This window comes from Ciconia boyciana, chromosome 16, assembly GCF_034638445.1.
Source record: "Ciconia boyciana chromosome 16, ASM3463844v1, whole genome shotgun sequence".
NCBI classification, from domain to species: Eukaryota; Metazoa; Chordata; class Aves; order Ciconiiformes; family Ciconiidae; genus Ciconia; species Ciconia boyciana.
In genome coordinates, this window is record NC_132949.1 from 9,031,518 (window position 1) to 9,044,986 (window position 13,469).

A 13,469-nucleotide genomic window follows, 5' to 3' on the forward strand; every position below is an offset into this window, starting at 1 on the left:
TCCAACCTCAAGCTCACGCATGCACTCAGCTGCTGCCAGAGCTCTCGCAGACTTTGGGGACCCCCAGGTGAACGGCAAGTCAGAGCCTCATTTTGTAGATGGGGAAACTTGAGATCTCAAAACCAAGCTGTGCAAGGCTGCACGGGCAGATACAGGACCGAGCATGCTGACCGCTGCAAGGTCACTGCCACTAGTGTTTGGAGTGTACCTGGAGTGATGTTAGTGGGCTGGGAATTTAACAGAAACCTCCTCCCTGCAGATATCCACATTTCCTCCCTTCTTCTCCACATCTCTGCGTCCCTCACCTTGGGGAGCTTCCCTGGGAAGTCCTGGTGGATTACTGCTCAGTTACTGATCCGGAGTGTTACTCTAATCCCAAAACACCATTGGGGTTCCTGGGGGAACGACGAGGCAAACACCTTCCCTAGCGTCTTCACAAGTGTCCGAACACAAGGACCCCCATGCTCCGATCCCGCAGCCCCAAACATTCAGCTTGGCCATATCTCACTTCCCTCAGGGGAAAACCCTCCCAACCATCAGACAAACAAGTCCAGCCAGCTGGAAACAAGCAGTAATGCTGCAGCTTATCAGCCCTTCGGGTGGCTGTAGAAGTGCACGGAAAGAAAATTCAGCTGGCTGCTGCTTTGGGAAATATTAAGAGAAAGAAAAAAAAAAAAAAAGAGGGTGTAACATCCTGTTTCTTACCCTGATGCAGAGCAGGAGCTGTTTCATTACCTTTGTATAGCTCGCCTGATTTCAAGGACAATTAAGATCCTTTCCCTCACGTGGTTTTCTGCCAAGTAAATTGAGATTTGGGATTTTGCCTGTCCCAAAAGAGGCGGTTTAATTGCCACCCCACCAGAAAAGAATAAGGGAAGAGGGAGGCGAGGAGGCTACCCATCTCCCTGCCCACATGTTGTGGTTAAAAAGGAGCCAGTGTGCGGCTTTGGAAACCACTGGATGTTTCCTGAGCTCAGGAACTTTCTTTGCAGACTGAAAACAAACTTCAGGAAACACACGGAAAAGGGGAGACTGGGTTTTCACATGGACAGTGAAAACACTACAGAAATATGAGGTGACCTACTTACTCAGAGCCTCCGTGAGTTCATATTAAAGAAAACATGTCTTTCATCTCTCTGCCCTTGCATTGCCAGCACCGTGACCCTGGGCTCGCAGGGTGAAAGCAGCCCGTCAAGTGCACCTCTGCTCCAAACATGCTTGCTCCAGCGTGCCCCGTGCACACAGCAAGTACCCGTCTCCTCCCTGCCAGCTCCCCGCGAGCCTTGCTGCCTGAAGCGGGGAGAAGGCTGCTCTGGTGGTTTTGGCCACTGTGGCAACATCCTGGGCTGGTGACAGACTGCCCGTGCCATCCCCGTGTGCCCAAGGGGAATCTCTCTTCACGGGCTTGCCAGGCAGCAGCTCAGTGGCCTGAGTTGGGCCAGGACCAAGCAATGCGCAGGAGAAACAGTGAAGGAAGGAGCAAGGTTTCTCCCCAGCAAAGCCGGGGCACCACTGTTATTCCCAGCTGCACACCGCTCGCCTCCTCATCATCAAGCTGAGCCATTCCTTTACCCAGTCCCATTAAAACACCTCAGAAATGGTGTAAATAATAGCCTCAGGAGAGGAGTCGGCGGCTGTCTGCAGGAGGTGCTTAGGGGGAATGCTGGGGGAGCCACGACCCATGGCCAGGGGCTGTCGTCTCCGCCTGCTCCCGAGCCACAGCCGCTTCGGGGTGATGCACAGCAGTGCTGGAGCAGCCCTGAAACAGGGCTGAACTGAAGGAGACAGACCCTGGCAGAGCAGCATTACTGAGCATCCGTTTGGCAGGATACGTCCATCATTCCTCAGCCAGGTCTCCCACAGTCCCACACAGTAACATCCCCGATCACCAGTGCTGTGAGGAAGCCTAAAGGGGTGGAATAAGCGTCTTTTGGGAACCCCGTCTCCAAAGGCGCTTCCCCCACCTTGCAGGCACGGCACCAGGATTAAAATTTGATTCTCTGTGGCATTAGGTGTAATCCTCCCGAGCCAGGGGATTGCCACACAGCGCCTTAAAAAGGGCAAGCGGAAAGTGGGGCAGGAAAGGGGGAACGTCCCCAGCTCTCCTGCTGCCCACGGCCACCCTGGGCAGGGGCTCTCGGGGACATCCCAGCATCTCCAGGGCTGCTCAGGAGAGCAGAGTCCCCTTCAGACACACACTCTTGCTTGGCACCATCTGTTTCATTTTCTTACAAGTGCAGCATTTGTCACCCCAATTAGTCAATTAATCATTTTCCAATCAACTGATTGGCTAATCAGTTAAACAGTTAAATCAGTTAAACTAAAGCCCCCGGAGATCGTCCTGGATGCGAGCAAGGAGCTTTTGGGGCAGCTTCATCACAAAGCTACCCGATGGCAAACAGCCCAAGGGCATCTGGGGAAGCAAACAGGGGCTGCTGCCGGGGTAGGAATTTCCTCTGCATTTCCTGGAGGAAGGAGACCATCCCCAAGCACTCGGGGCTTCAGCCCCTCAGACCCGTCCGTACCCTCCCCGCAGGGTGCTGGCTTGCTCAGCACTCACCATCTTCATCCTCCGGCTCTCTCATCACCAGCTTCTCGTGTTCTGAATCCAGATCTTCCTCCTGGAGAAGTTAAAAACAGAGCAGCTGTGAGAGAAGGTGCTGTGCTAAATAACCCGTGCTCAGGCAGGGCACGAGAGCCTGCAGGGCAGGGAGGCAGAGACTGGAGCTCCCGAGGCCAGGGCTGGGTACCCCTTCCCTGCCTCCTTCACAGAACAGGCCAAAATGATGCTCACTAATGAGCGAGGTTCGTTAGTCTGCTTTCTTCTCACTTCTCAGTGGGGGGGATTTGGCCTTGCTTACTGCATTCCCACCCAAAGGCTGCAAAGTGCAAGTGCCTCCCCGTAATCGAGGGGATATTGAGGTTTTTGAGAAGAACCTGCTATCCCAGTGTCCCCAGCCACAGCCTTGTGCCCGAGCACCCTCCCGGGCTGGACCCCCTGCCAGCACCCCCTGCGCCCCCCACCCTGCCCAGGGGACTGAGCCACAAGCCGCAGGGAATTCTCCTGTGTGCCCCCAGGCCAGGCGTGGATGGACCATCCCAGTGCTAGGAAAAGGCAGGTCCCCAGCAAAAGCTGCCTTGCAGCCACGGGCCAAGCAGCTGCTCGGAAGCACAGGAGCAGTCGCCAGCCGGGACCAGTGGTCGAAGGCAACGCTGGGGGGTTTGTGCTGGGACCGCGCCAGGAGCCCTCCCAGCCTCGCCTGGCAGCAACCCCCCGAGACACCGCTGGCTGCTGGCCATGGACCCCCAGCCCCTTGCTCTTCCAAGACATGCCTGCCCACACGCGCTGCGGTGGCACAGCCGATCTCTGGAGCACAGACAGCAGCAGCACATTATTTTTATAAGTGCAAAGCAATTTTGGAAGTTTTGGGGGTTGCCTCCTACAAGCTACAACAAGCTTTATCAAGCCCAGATTCCTTCCCTTTGTGGCACACGCAGCAGAGTGTCATGCAAACAGCAAACAGGGAGGGAGAGGACTGCTCCAGCTCTGGAGATAAGACAAGGACATATGGCAGTGACCCCACATATGTGCCTTCCTCCCGCAAAGCACAGCGCCCTGGCTGCAAACCCCCGCGAACTGAGCCCGGAGGTCGACAGCACCCTGAAGCACACGTCCTCCGGCATCCTCCCCGGCCCCGTGCATTTGATTCGAAATGATGGGGCTGGTGTGCAAAGGGCAAAGCACATGGGAGAGAGGGGAAGGAACATGGAGGGAGCCTGGCAAGCCACCACACTGTTGAGGACAAGGGAAAAGTCAGGGTGAAGGAGACCCGAGGGAAACGAAGACGGTCCGAGAAGGACCCTGTGCAGAGCTGAGCGCTGGCTTTGCAGTACACGGCTTTAGATAAACTGCGGGAGTGCGGTATGCAGCCCTGACCGAGAACTAGGTTAGTTTGTCATCGGTGAGGAATGCGCATTATTCACAGCCATTTGGCTTCTTCTCGCCACCCTGCTCTTGGGCTCCCCAGAAGGACACGCCGCCGAGACACCCACCCCCTGCAGCCACCACTATTTTGGGCCACGCTCCCAAACATGGGCACTTCCCGCCAGACACCTGGGCTTCCCCCAGGGATGGCTGGGAGCAGGGCAGCACCCAAAGGAGAGGCCTCAGGGAGGGTGTGGGGAGGGGACGCTCAGCCCTGGCCCCGGGGACTCGGCCACAAGCCCGGGGCAGTGGTTCCCCATCACATCCGTCTCTCCCTGTGAGCCGGGATGCCCCCAGGGAGACCCGACCTTCCAGGAGCTGGCACAAGAGGGGATATTTTAGCCTGTTCCCTGCCCAGGCGTTAGGAACTGAGCGTTTCTGAGCATTTAACAGTGGAAGCAAGTAGGAAATATGGGTGCCAGACCTCTAAGGAAGGAAAATATCTCCGCTCCAACCCAGGGGAAGAAACATTTGATGGGAGCAGAGAGGGAGCAGCTGGGGATGCCAGGCTGGCAGGCAACAGCAACGTGCTGTGGCTGTGGCTGTGCTGGGAACCCCCGGCTCGTGGCAGCCGGTAGCTCGCTGCAGCGCAACATTTTTCTGCTTGGATGGCTTAGAGGCAGATGCCAGCACCTCCCTTCCCCCCGTGCTGCAGCGCCAGCCTCGACATCCCCGTCCGTCTGCCTCGGCGGGGCTGCTCGCTCCCTCGCGCCCATTGCTGCCCCACCGCCAGAGCCCCCCAGGCTGCCTTAGCGTGATCCCACTCGCTGCCCCCCCCCAGGAGCCAGGCATCGCTCCCTGCACATCGGAGAAGCACATTTGCACCTGGAGCACTGTTTCTCTCTGTTTTAAATGGACCAAGCCATTAAAAGCCCACCCAAACCCCCCTGGGGGGAGCACAGCAGGCAAGCTTTGCCCCCTCCCCCCCGCCATGGCCACTGCTACCCCGGGATGATCTCCCACCCATGCAGGGACACCAGCACACTGTTTGCTGTGCCACCCTCCCCAGGCCAGCTCTCCATCCCATGCACCTCTGCCTTGCTGGAAAGCACTGCATGGCCGCATCCATCCTCCGCTTGTCCTGTGTGCCCGAGGCTGGACCCAGGTGAGGCACCCAAAGGTGGTATCTGGAAAGAGGCAAAAGCTTTGAGCACAAACGCCGCCGAGTCCTCCCCGTGCTCAACCAACCAGCCCCAGCAACATCCGCACATGTGGACAAATCTCTGGATGCGGCCGGCAGCCCACCTTGCCCCAGTGCCCGAGCCTATGCTGCCTCCGATCTGCGTGCCAAGCCATGGCATGGCTGCTAGAGTGAGGAACACCAGAGACCTTCAATGCCCAGCCCTGGAGACAGGGTTTGGAGCTCATGAGCTGCCCTCTGCAGCAGCCCCAGCCTTGCAAGTAGCCATTGGCGAGGGGGCACAGCTTGGCCAGCACTCGGCCAGCTTGGCTCGGCTGCCCGGGTGTCCTGGCAGGGCTGGAGGCAGCTGCCTGGGATGCTGATGCAGCAGATCAGGGCTAGCAGGAGGGAAGAGGAGAGGAACAGCACAGTATGCTCAGTTCGTTGATGCTTGCAGGGCCTGCTCTGCCAGCTGCCTTCTCCATCACAGGGTAATACCCTCTTGAAACCCTCCCGTCCTCCTGCTGCAATCCCGGAGCTGGGGCTTCCCTGAGCTCTCAGCACCACATCAGCTTTGAATGCAGAACGGCCTCGACCCTTATGCAAAGCCTTCCTTCCCCTGCCCTCTCCCAGCCCAAATGCTTCTCAGCTGAACCTTTGCCCACTGCACCAGGAGGGTGGCCGCGGAGGAGGATATGCGTGGGCAGGGAGCGAGGACATCGGGTCCCTTGGCGTTGCAGCAAAAAATACCAGTGCTGGGCTGGGAGTAGGCTCTGGGCTGGCTTGAAAAACTGTCGACAGGGACAAAACCCCCACCCTGAGCCTGGCTGTGCCCGCAGCCCCTGCCAGCCGGGGCGGAGGGGAGCATCCCGACAGCCCCAGGGAGCCTGCCCCAAATTTCAGGGCATCTCAGCCCTGCTGTGGCCGGTGGGTGCTGCTGTGTCAGTTCCCCTCACAGCCGTGGGGTAAGAGCAGCTGAGCTGGGGGCTGCCGTGCCCCAGGCACAGGACGCTCTGCAAGAGCAGGGCAGTGTCCTGCAGCCGAAAAAGGGAGGGGGAAGGTGTTGGGGCAACACTGGGAGACTTGACAACCAAAGAGGACACTATGGCACCCCAGGCACTGCTCTTCTATATGAAACACAGCCCAGGGGCAATACAGGGAGACTGTTTTGAGCAGCAGGGAGCGAGGGAAGCATGGACTGGGACCAGACAGCAGCAGGAGCTGCTGGAGAAGCAGAGGCCCCAGTGCTCCAGCCGCCAGCCCACAAGGCAGCACCTCTCCATGGTTGCATGCCGAACAAGAAGGCCTCCCCGCAGAAAAAAAAAGGGTGACAAGAAGCGCTGCAGGGAGACCGCGCACGTCATTATCTGGGAGCGTCTGGAGGAGACTTGACACAGGCTGCCCAGGCCAGCTGCTGCAGCAAACAAAGATCGCATTGCCACCGGCATCGGCAAGGGGACGCGTTCGGCGGCAGCTGCCTGGCCCCGAGGCCACGCGGGGTGGGGAACATGCCCTGCACTCCCTGCCTGCTCCTGCTTGTGGGCAGGAGGGACCCAGCCCACTTCACAGCACATCCCGTGCCCGCTTACATCTGAATCATACCTCTGCACAGCTTGCCAGGGGCTTTGGAAAGCCTAGCACCCGCCATTGCAGGGTTAAAATCCAACAAGTCATTTACCTTAAATACCAATGCCGCAATACATCTGTCCTAGCTTTTGGCAGCTCTTGGCTTTAGGGCTGAAGCATTTGTTGGATCATCAGAAACATGTTTTTGCCCTTTAGCTTCCACAGCCAACAAGCGAGACGCCTGCGCATGAAGCTGACTCAGGAGCGAGGACACGACCCCCAGGGACGTTTTGGGCACGGGCAGCCCCAACCACAGACAGCCCCAAGTTACCCAGCAGAAGATGGCTCAGACACAGGAGCTTGGTGTTGTCCCTCCAAAATCCTCCCTCGTGGCTCTGCCGCCATGCAAGCCCTTTCCCAGCCCTTATGGGAGATGGAAGCCAGGCTCCGCATCACAGCATCATCTGGTTTTCAGCTCATTTCTGGCCATTTCCTCCCTGCTTCCTCCATCCCCAGCACAAACCCCTCTGAGCAATGGGTTTCCCTTCTCGGAAGGCACACGAGGAGCCCGTGGGGCTGATGTGTTCCTCTCCCTGTCCTCAGTCACAGGGACAGCCCCAGCATCTATGGGCAGGATGGGGACAAACGAGTGCCCCACTCCAGCTCCGGGAAAAGGGAAGATCCCAGGCTGCAAAGCAGGGGAAGAAAATTGTCTTGGATTAAACTCCTGGGCCCTGCGTGTTGCCATTTATGGCTGCACTTTCTGCTCCAAGCCTGATGCAAGATGTTGCAAGAGGGAAAGAAAGCAGACAGGAGACAGCCAGACAGAAAGAGAAAAGCCAGGAGGAAAAGGGGAAGGAAGAAGCCATTAAAAAAAAAAAGAATAAATAATAATGTTGGGCAGAGTTTAGCAAAGCAAAGCAGCTGCTATGTCGGCTGCTCCCTTTTACCCCACCGCTGGTGCTCTTCATCCTCCCAGCAGCCAGAGAAGCTGCTGCTACAGAAGGAGAGCAGTTTTCCTGCCGCGGGCGATGGTCCTGCCAGCCCCGGGGTGCCCGGCGGGGATGCGCCTCGTGCAGAGGCAGCACTTCCCAGGTCTGACCCCCCCAGAGCGCAGGGAGCATCTGCTCCCACCCGTCCCCCCATCACCACCGCAGGCAAGGACGAGCCACAGAGCGGCCAGAGCCCCGCTGAAGCTCCGGGGCCACCCAGTCCCCAGCGAGGGGTCAGGCAGCACCAGCTCTAATTAGGAAAACACTGGCGAGGAGTCCCGGTTCAGGAGCACCCATCCCCACAGGCAGTGCCGTGCTCCAGTGCAGCACCCCCAGCAGTGCACCCAGCCAGCTTGTCCGGTGCTCTCCCCTTTTTGCTCTGGCCTCTGGCAAGCAAATGCCACAGGCACCAACACTGGGACATCTCTGGCTGCCACGGATGGGCCGGATGGCATCCCTGGGCAGGGAGCAGGGCCTCAAAGCCTTACCCTGCGGCCGTTCACATGGGTGGGCACTTCAGAAGGCAAAGAGCCCTCGTGGCCTCTGCTCCAGCAGTGCACCAGCTCTGGGCAGGCTCCTGGGGCCATACCCAGTCCAGAAGGGACTGAGCAGCAGCCCGACCTCCCCGACCCACTGTAGGGAACACAATGTAAAGCCCAACGCAACCGTGCCCCACACCGTGTCCCAGCACCAGCCCTGTGCTCCAGCCCCAGGACTGGGATGGGGGGGAGAGCACGACACATGCAGAGGCTCCCTGGGGAGGTGACACATGTCCTGCCTTGCTTCCCAATTTGCAGACACTGCAAGAGATGATGCATTCGTTATCGGCACAGACTGGACTGGCTGAGAGCCAGGGCACATCCGAGCAGTTACGGGTCCAGCAGCAGAGCCCCGCATCCCTCTGGCAGGGGCCTGTGCTGCTGCTGAGGCTGCGACGAGGGGTAGCACATCACCGCATCCCTCCCTACCACGCTGCAGGACGGCAGAGCTCCTGCCCCAGCCCTGCGGCAGCGCAGAGGCAGCCTGCACAGCCGCCAATTAAAGCCAGACTAATTAGACACCCTCTCCCCTCCAGCACCAGGAAGGCAGGCAGGAGGTATTAGAGGGGGAGATGCTGACTTCTTAAATTTAAAGAGAGTCCCTGCTGGGAGCTGGGCGGTTTGTGCTTCTGCTGCCTGGTGTGTCCAGGGGTGCCGAGAGCCCCTGGGAAGGCACAGATGGGGGTGGGGGGCACAGGGAAAAGGTGCTGGGAGCTTTGCAGAAGAGGCAGGTGACATCCCCTTCGTGCCTTTGCTATCTGGGTGACAGCACAGCACAGCACGCTGTCCTGAACAGGCAAGGTTTGCATGACTTGCCCTGGCCAGGACGAGCTGGGCACCTCCGAGTGAGAGGCCCCCCCTTGCCGGATCACCTCCAGAGCTGTCCCCTCTCTTCCCACTGTCACCCACTTGACCCTGCTCTGTTTGAAGCTGCCAACTGTGGTTAACCCTTGGCAAACCAGCCAGGCTGCTCTGGCCAGCAAAGAGCCTGGCACTGCCCGCTTTCCCTCCCCATCTCCAGAGCATCCTGGCCAGGATGGCATCCCAGCGGTGGCTCTGGACCACCACTGAAAACCCTGCCCTGTCCCTGCCATCTGCCATTTCCACAACAGAAATACTCTTTAGAGAACTGAAGTTTTCTGACCGTTCCTTGCAAGAACAAGACTCAGCAGCCCCAGCAATGCTGCAGTTCCCACCCAACAGCTTTTCATTAGGGGATCGCTTTGACAGCACTGCCTCATCCGTTAACAAGCTGGGGATGGGGATGAGAACAGACAGCGACACACTAATTAACTTTTTTTCGGTGATGGAAGCCAGCAGAGACAAGGGGAACCACTACCAGCAGTTAATGGAAACAAGGACTCCTGGGCTCCTGTCCCTGCTCTGCCACTGCTTCATTTTACAGCCGTGGGCACGATGCTGCAATGGTCCGTTCCTCCCAGAGAGGGGCAGGGAAGCCTCGACCCACACTGATTTTAGCAGCCAGTTGTACATCGCAAGCTGCCTTGGCAGGAGGTGGGAGCAGGAGGGAGACTGAGCCACATCGCTGCCCCAGCTCAGGGTGCTCAGCAGATACTGGTTTGCGTGGGCAGGGAGAAGGGAAGGAAGGAGGCAGTGGGATGCACAGCTCCAGCCATCCATTAAACACATCAAGGCTGCTCTCCCCGAGCGGGTTCATCCATCAGCATTTTGGTCTAGTGGTTAATGGCTGCAGTGAATCTGAACCAGCCCGGTGCAGTATGTGCTGAGCAAACAGGAGAGGAAAAAAAAAAAGGAAGGAAAGCTCTCCAAGTGCCGAGCACAGCTCTCTGCTTGCTGATGTACCGAGTCAACCAAGAACCCCTGAGCCTGCAGCAGCCCCGACACTGCTGGGAGTCCACAGCCAAGCAGACGGCATCTGGGAGCCTCATCTGCTGAGTCACATCAGGGGACCTCAGCCCTCAGCCGAGCCAAGACGGGTTTGATAGGGCACATTTCCACCAGCAGCCGCCTGCAAAGCACTCGCTGCTCTGCCCAAGGCCAGTCCCATCCCTGCCTGTAACATCTGCTGGGCTTTGGCCTAAGCAGTGCTGGAGGAGGAGGATGAAGCAACTTTGAGGATGTTTGCAGGGAGCAAAACCAGGGAACCCAGGGGAGACTCTGCAGAGCTGTGGATGGTCTCCCCGACTCTGCCCGCAGGATCGGCCCCAGGATCAGCAGCCCAGGCACTACTCCCCACTCACACGTGCGCGGTGCCTGCTGGAAACGCATGTACTCCCTCCGCCATGCCACCCAGCACCGCGGGACTGCCAGCCCCGGCCAGGCAGCCTGTGCCGAGCAGTCCTGGCAGCTGCAAAATCACACGCGGGCCGGCGCTCCCAAACACTTACTCAGCAGTGAGAAGCATCCCTCCCCCTTCCTGCTGCTCTCCACCACCACTCAGATCGCAGCCACCGCCTGGTCCCCGTCCTTCCCAAAGAGACGCTGCTCAGGTCCAGGGTGACTTGCCCTGCCTTGCTCCCACAGCGAGGTAACCATTCCCAGGAGGAAAAACTGGCCAGGACCCTACTCATGGGGCCCAGCCAGGCTTCTGGAGGACACAAGACCCCCTGTGCCTTGAGTAAGGGCTCACCTCCAGGCATGCAAAACCCTTTTATCACACTGTGCCCAAGTGGGGATAAAGGAGCTGAGCCCATCTCTGAAGGCAATAAGCATTGCAGCAGTGCCTGTTCAAGGAAATCGGGACTGAAGAGCAGCCAGAGGGGAGGAGAAACATTCCCGAGAAGACTCAAGCTAGCGAGACAGCAGAGGAACCCGTGAGCTCTGGCAGCACTGGATACAGCCATCTGTCCCAACAGGGTGCTGCACTTCATCAGGGAGCGCTGGGTGTGCCCCGGGCCCCACAGCAGCTCCAGCCGAGCGGACAGCTTTGCTGCCAAGCTAGCCCAGCCAGGACCCAGCCAGCTAACGGCAGCCCAGGGGCTCTCCAGCTTGACAAAGATCCTGGTACCCAAAGGCACCAATAAATCATGCGGCAGAGGGACAGATGTGGCTTCCAGGACGCTGGGATGAGGGAGGAGGCTGCTCGAGAGCCGAACCCACGGCCAAGGGGTGCCGGGAAGGGGGGGAGAAGAGGGAGCTCTGAGGCTCAGAAACAACAAGGGGAGGTGAGGAGGAGCACAGGGAGGCAGACCCATGTCCCAGCCCCGAGAGCGGGTTAGGAGGGCTCACCCCTGGGCATTGCAGAGCATCACGGTAAGGAGGGGGTGCGCAACCCCCTGGGACTTGCCCAAGGCCATCCAGTGAGTCAGTGGTGATGCTTTCCAAGGCGAGGGCTGTCTGCGCACTGCCCAGCAGCCTGGATACAGTCGCTGAGGATTACAAATGCTGCTAATAATAGCCAGCAGGCGCCTGGGCCCCAGGCCTGCGCTCCCCAGCTGAAACGTGCTGCCTGCACACAGACGACGCATCGCTCCTGGATTTCTGAGCCACCCCGCTACTCACTTCCCCCCACTGGGACAAGGGGCCGCCCCGGGAGAAGGCCACCAACACCACGAGTTCAGGCACCTCAGGTTGTCGCCGAGTCCCATCCGAGCCCGGCAAGAGCAGAGCAAGCTCTTTCACAGATGCTGGGTCGCCCTTTTATTTTTAAACAAGATCCGGTGCTGGAGGAGGATTTACCGGGCGTTTATAGGCATCGCTGCCCCCCCTCCCCAGCCCCCCCAGTTCAGCCAGGGGTCAGACCCCGGGGCCAGCGTCCTGCCGGGGTTGGGAGGGAGGGGGGAGCCAGTCCCTTCCCTGGGGCAGGCAAGGACAGCCGGCCGGGAGGAGCCTCAGGGAACCCTGTGCTGGCAAGGGGACAGTTTGCTGCAACCCACAGAAAGAGGATGCAGACGGGAAGAATAAACACACCCACCCACCCCACCCCCCCCAGCACCTGGATTAGCTCTTGGGAGAAGGAAAAGCCCACTCCCAGGGGCTGGACGTGCAGACAGGGGAGGCTCACACAGACGAACGCTTCTCTTAAACCTTCGCTATCTTGATTATTTGCAAAGGCATACCTTGGGGGGCCGTGGTGGAAAGGAGCCCGAAACACCCCCCCCCCCACCGCTGCCGCCCTCGGGGACAACGGGCTTGTCCCCACCCGAGGGCAAACCCCGGCGTTTGCCGGGACCTCCCTCGCCCTGGAGGAAAACCCCAGGCGCTACGCTCCCGCCCCGCCACCCCCGGGCACCGGCCCCTCCCGCGGGGACGGAGGCAGCCGGGAAGGGACACCGCGGGGGGGGGGGGGGGGGAGCGGCTGCGGGGACCCCGGCGGGCCCGGGGGACGGGGAGAGGCTCCGCAGGGAGCCGGCCTTACCTTGCTCTCCGCATCCTCCCGGTGCCCGGGCTCCCGGGGCTCGGCGGGCGGCTGCCGGGGGATGCTCTCGGCCGCAGCGGGGCCGGGCTCGGCCGCGGGGCCCGGCTCGGCCGCCGCCTCCCGCTGCTCGCCGGCCGCCTCCTTCCCCTCCTCGCCCGCCCCGACCTCCTCCACCGGCACCCGGCCCCCCTCGGCCTCCGGCCCCTCGGCCGCGGCCGGTCCCGCTTCCTCCGGCGCCGCCGCCGCTTCGCCCCCGGGGCCGCCCTCCCGGGCCGGCTCAGCCGCTGCCGGCTCCCGGGGCCGCTCCGCCGCCCGCTCCCCCGCGCCTCCCCGCAGCCTCACGAAGACGGAGGCGAGGACGAGGGCCAGGACGGTGAAGAGCAGCGAGACGGCCAGGTACAAGTCCACGGCCACGTCCATCCTGCCCTGCCGCCGGAGCCCGCCCGACCCGACTGCGCGGCCGCGGAGGGTGCGCGGCCAGCCCGCTCAGCCTGCGGCGGGGCTGGGCAGGCTCTCAGCCGGCTTTACCCGGCGTCATCTGCCTGGGCCCTGCCCACAGCCCCGGCCCCCCCTCTCCCCGGCCTCGGCACCCACCTCCCGCACGGAGCCGGCAGCCAGAGCGATCCCCCCCCTGCCCGCCGGGGATGCCACCCGCGCCCGCTCACAGCCACGGGTGGGATTTGGGCGAGGGGGACCGGGGGAGGAAGGCTGCCTGCAAGCAGCCCGGCTCTGCCCGATGCGAGTGTCCGGCTCCGGGCAGGAGGATCTTGCATTAGACACTGCCCTATATCCGAAAAGTCGTTCCCAAACCGTTCTGCGCACGCACTTGCATCACTTGTAACTGACTTGGAAAGGTCTCTCTCTCCCGGGATGCTCACCATGGGCAGGCGGGCACCCACAGCTTGGCGAGCTCAGCATGACTGCAGGG

General features: G+C 60.5%; 1 protein-coding gene across 4 annotated transcripts in view; it reads right to left on the reverse strand.

The window, feature by feature from the left end:
• Positions 1-13,076, reverse strand: part of MXRA7 (matrix remodeling associated 7) — a 30,414-nt gene extending 17,338 nt beyond the window's left edge. Inside the window, exons 1-3 of one of the 4 annotated variants that reach the window (XM_072881589.1) lie at positions 12,542-13,072; positions 5,017-5,112; positions 2,561-2,621 (exon numbers count right to left, since the gene is read on the reverse strand). In XM_072881589.1, coding sequence (XP_072737690.1) covers positions 2,561-2,621; positions 5,017-5,112; positions 12,542-12,961 — 577 coding nt within the window. In that variant the 5' untranslated portion in view covers positions 12,962-13,072. Of the gene's footprint in view, positions 1-2,560; positions 2,622-5,016; positions 5,113-12,541 lie in introns of all 4 variants that reach the window. The other 3 variants (XM_072881591.1, XM_072881590.1, XM_072881593.1) reach the window with 3 other exon arrangements.
• Positions 13,077-13,469: the final 393 nt, after the last annotated feature.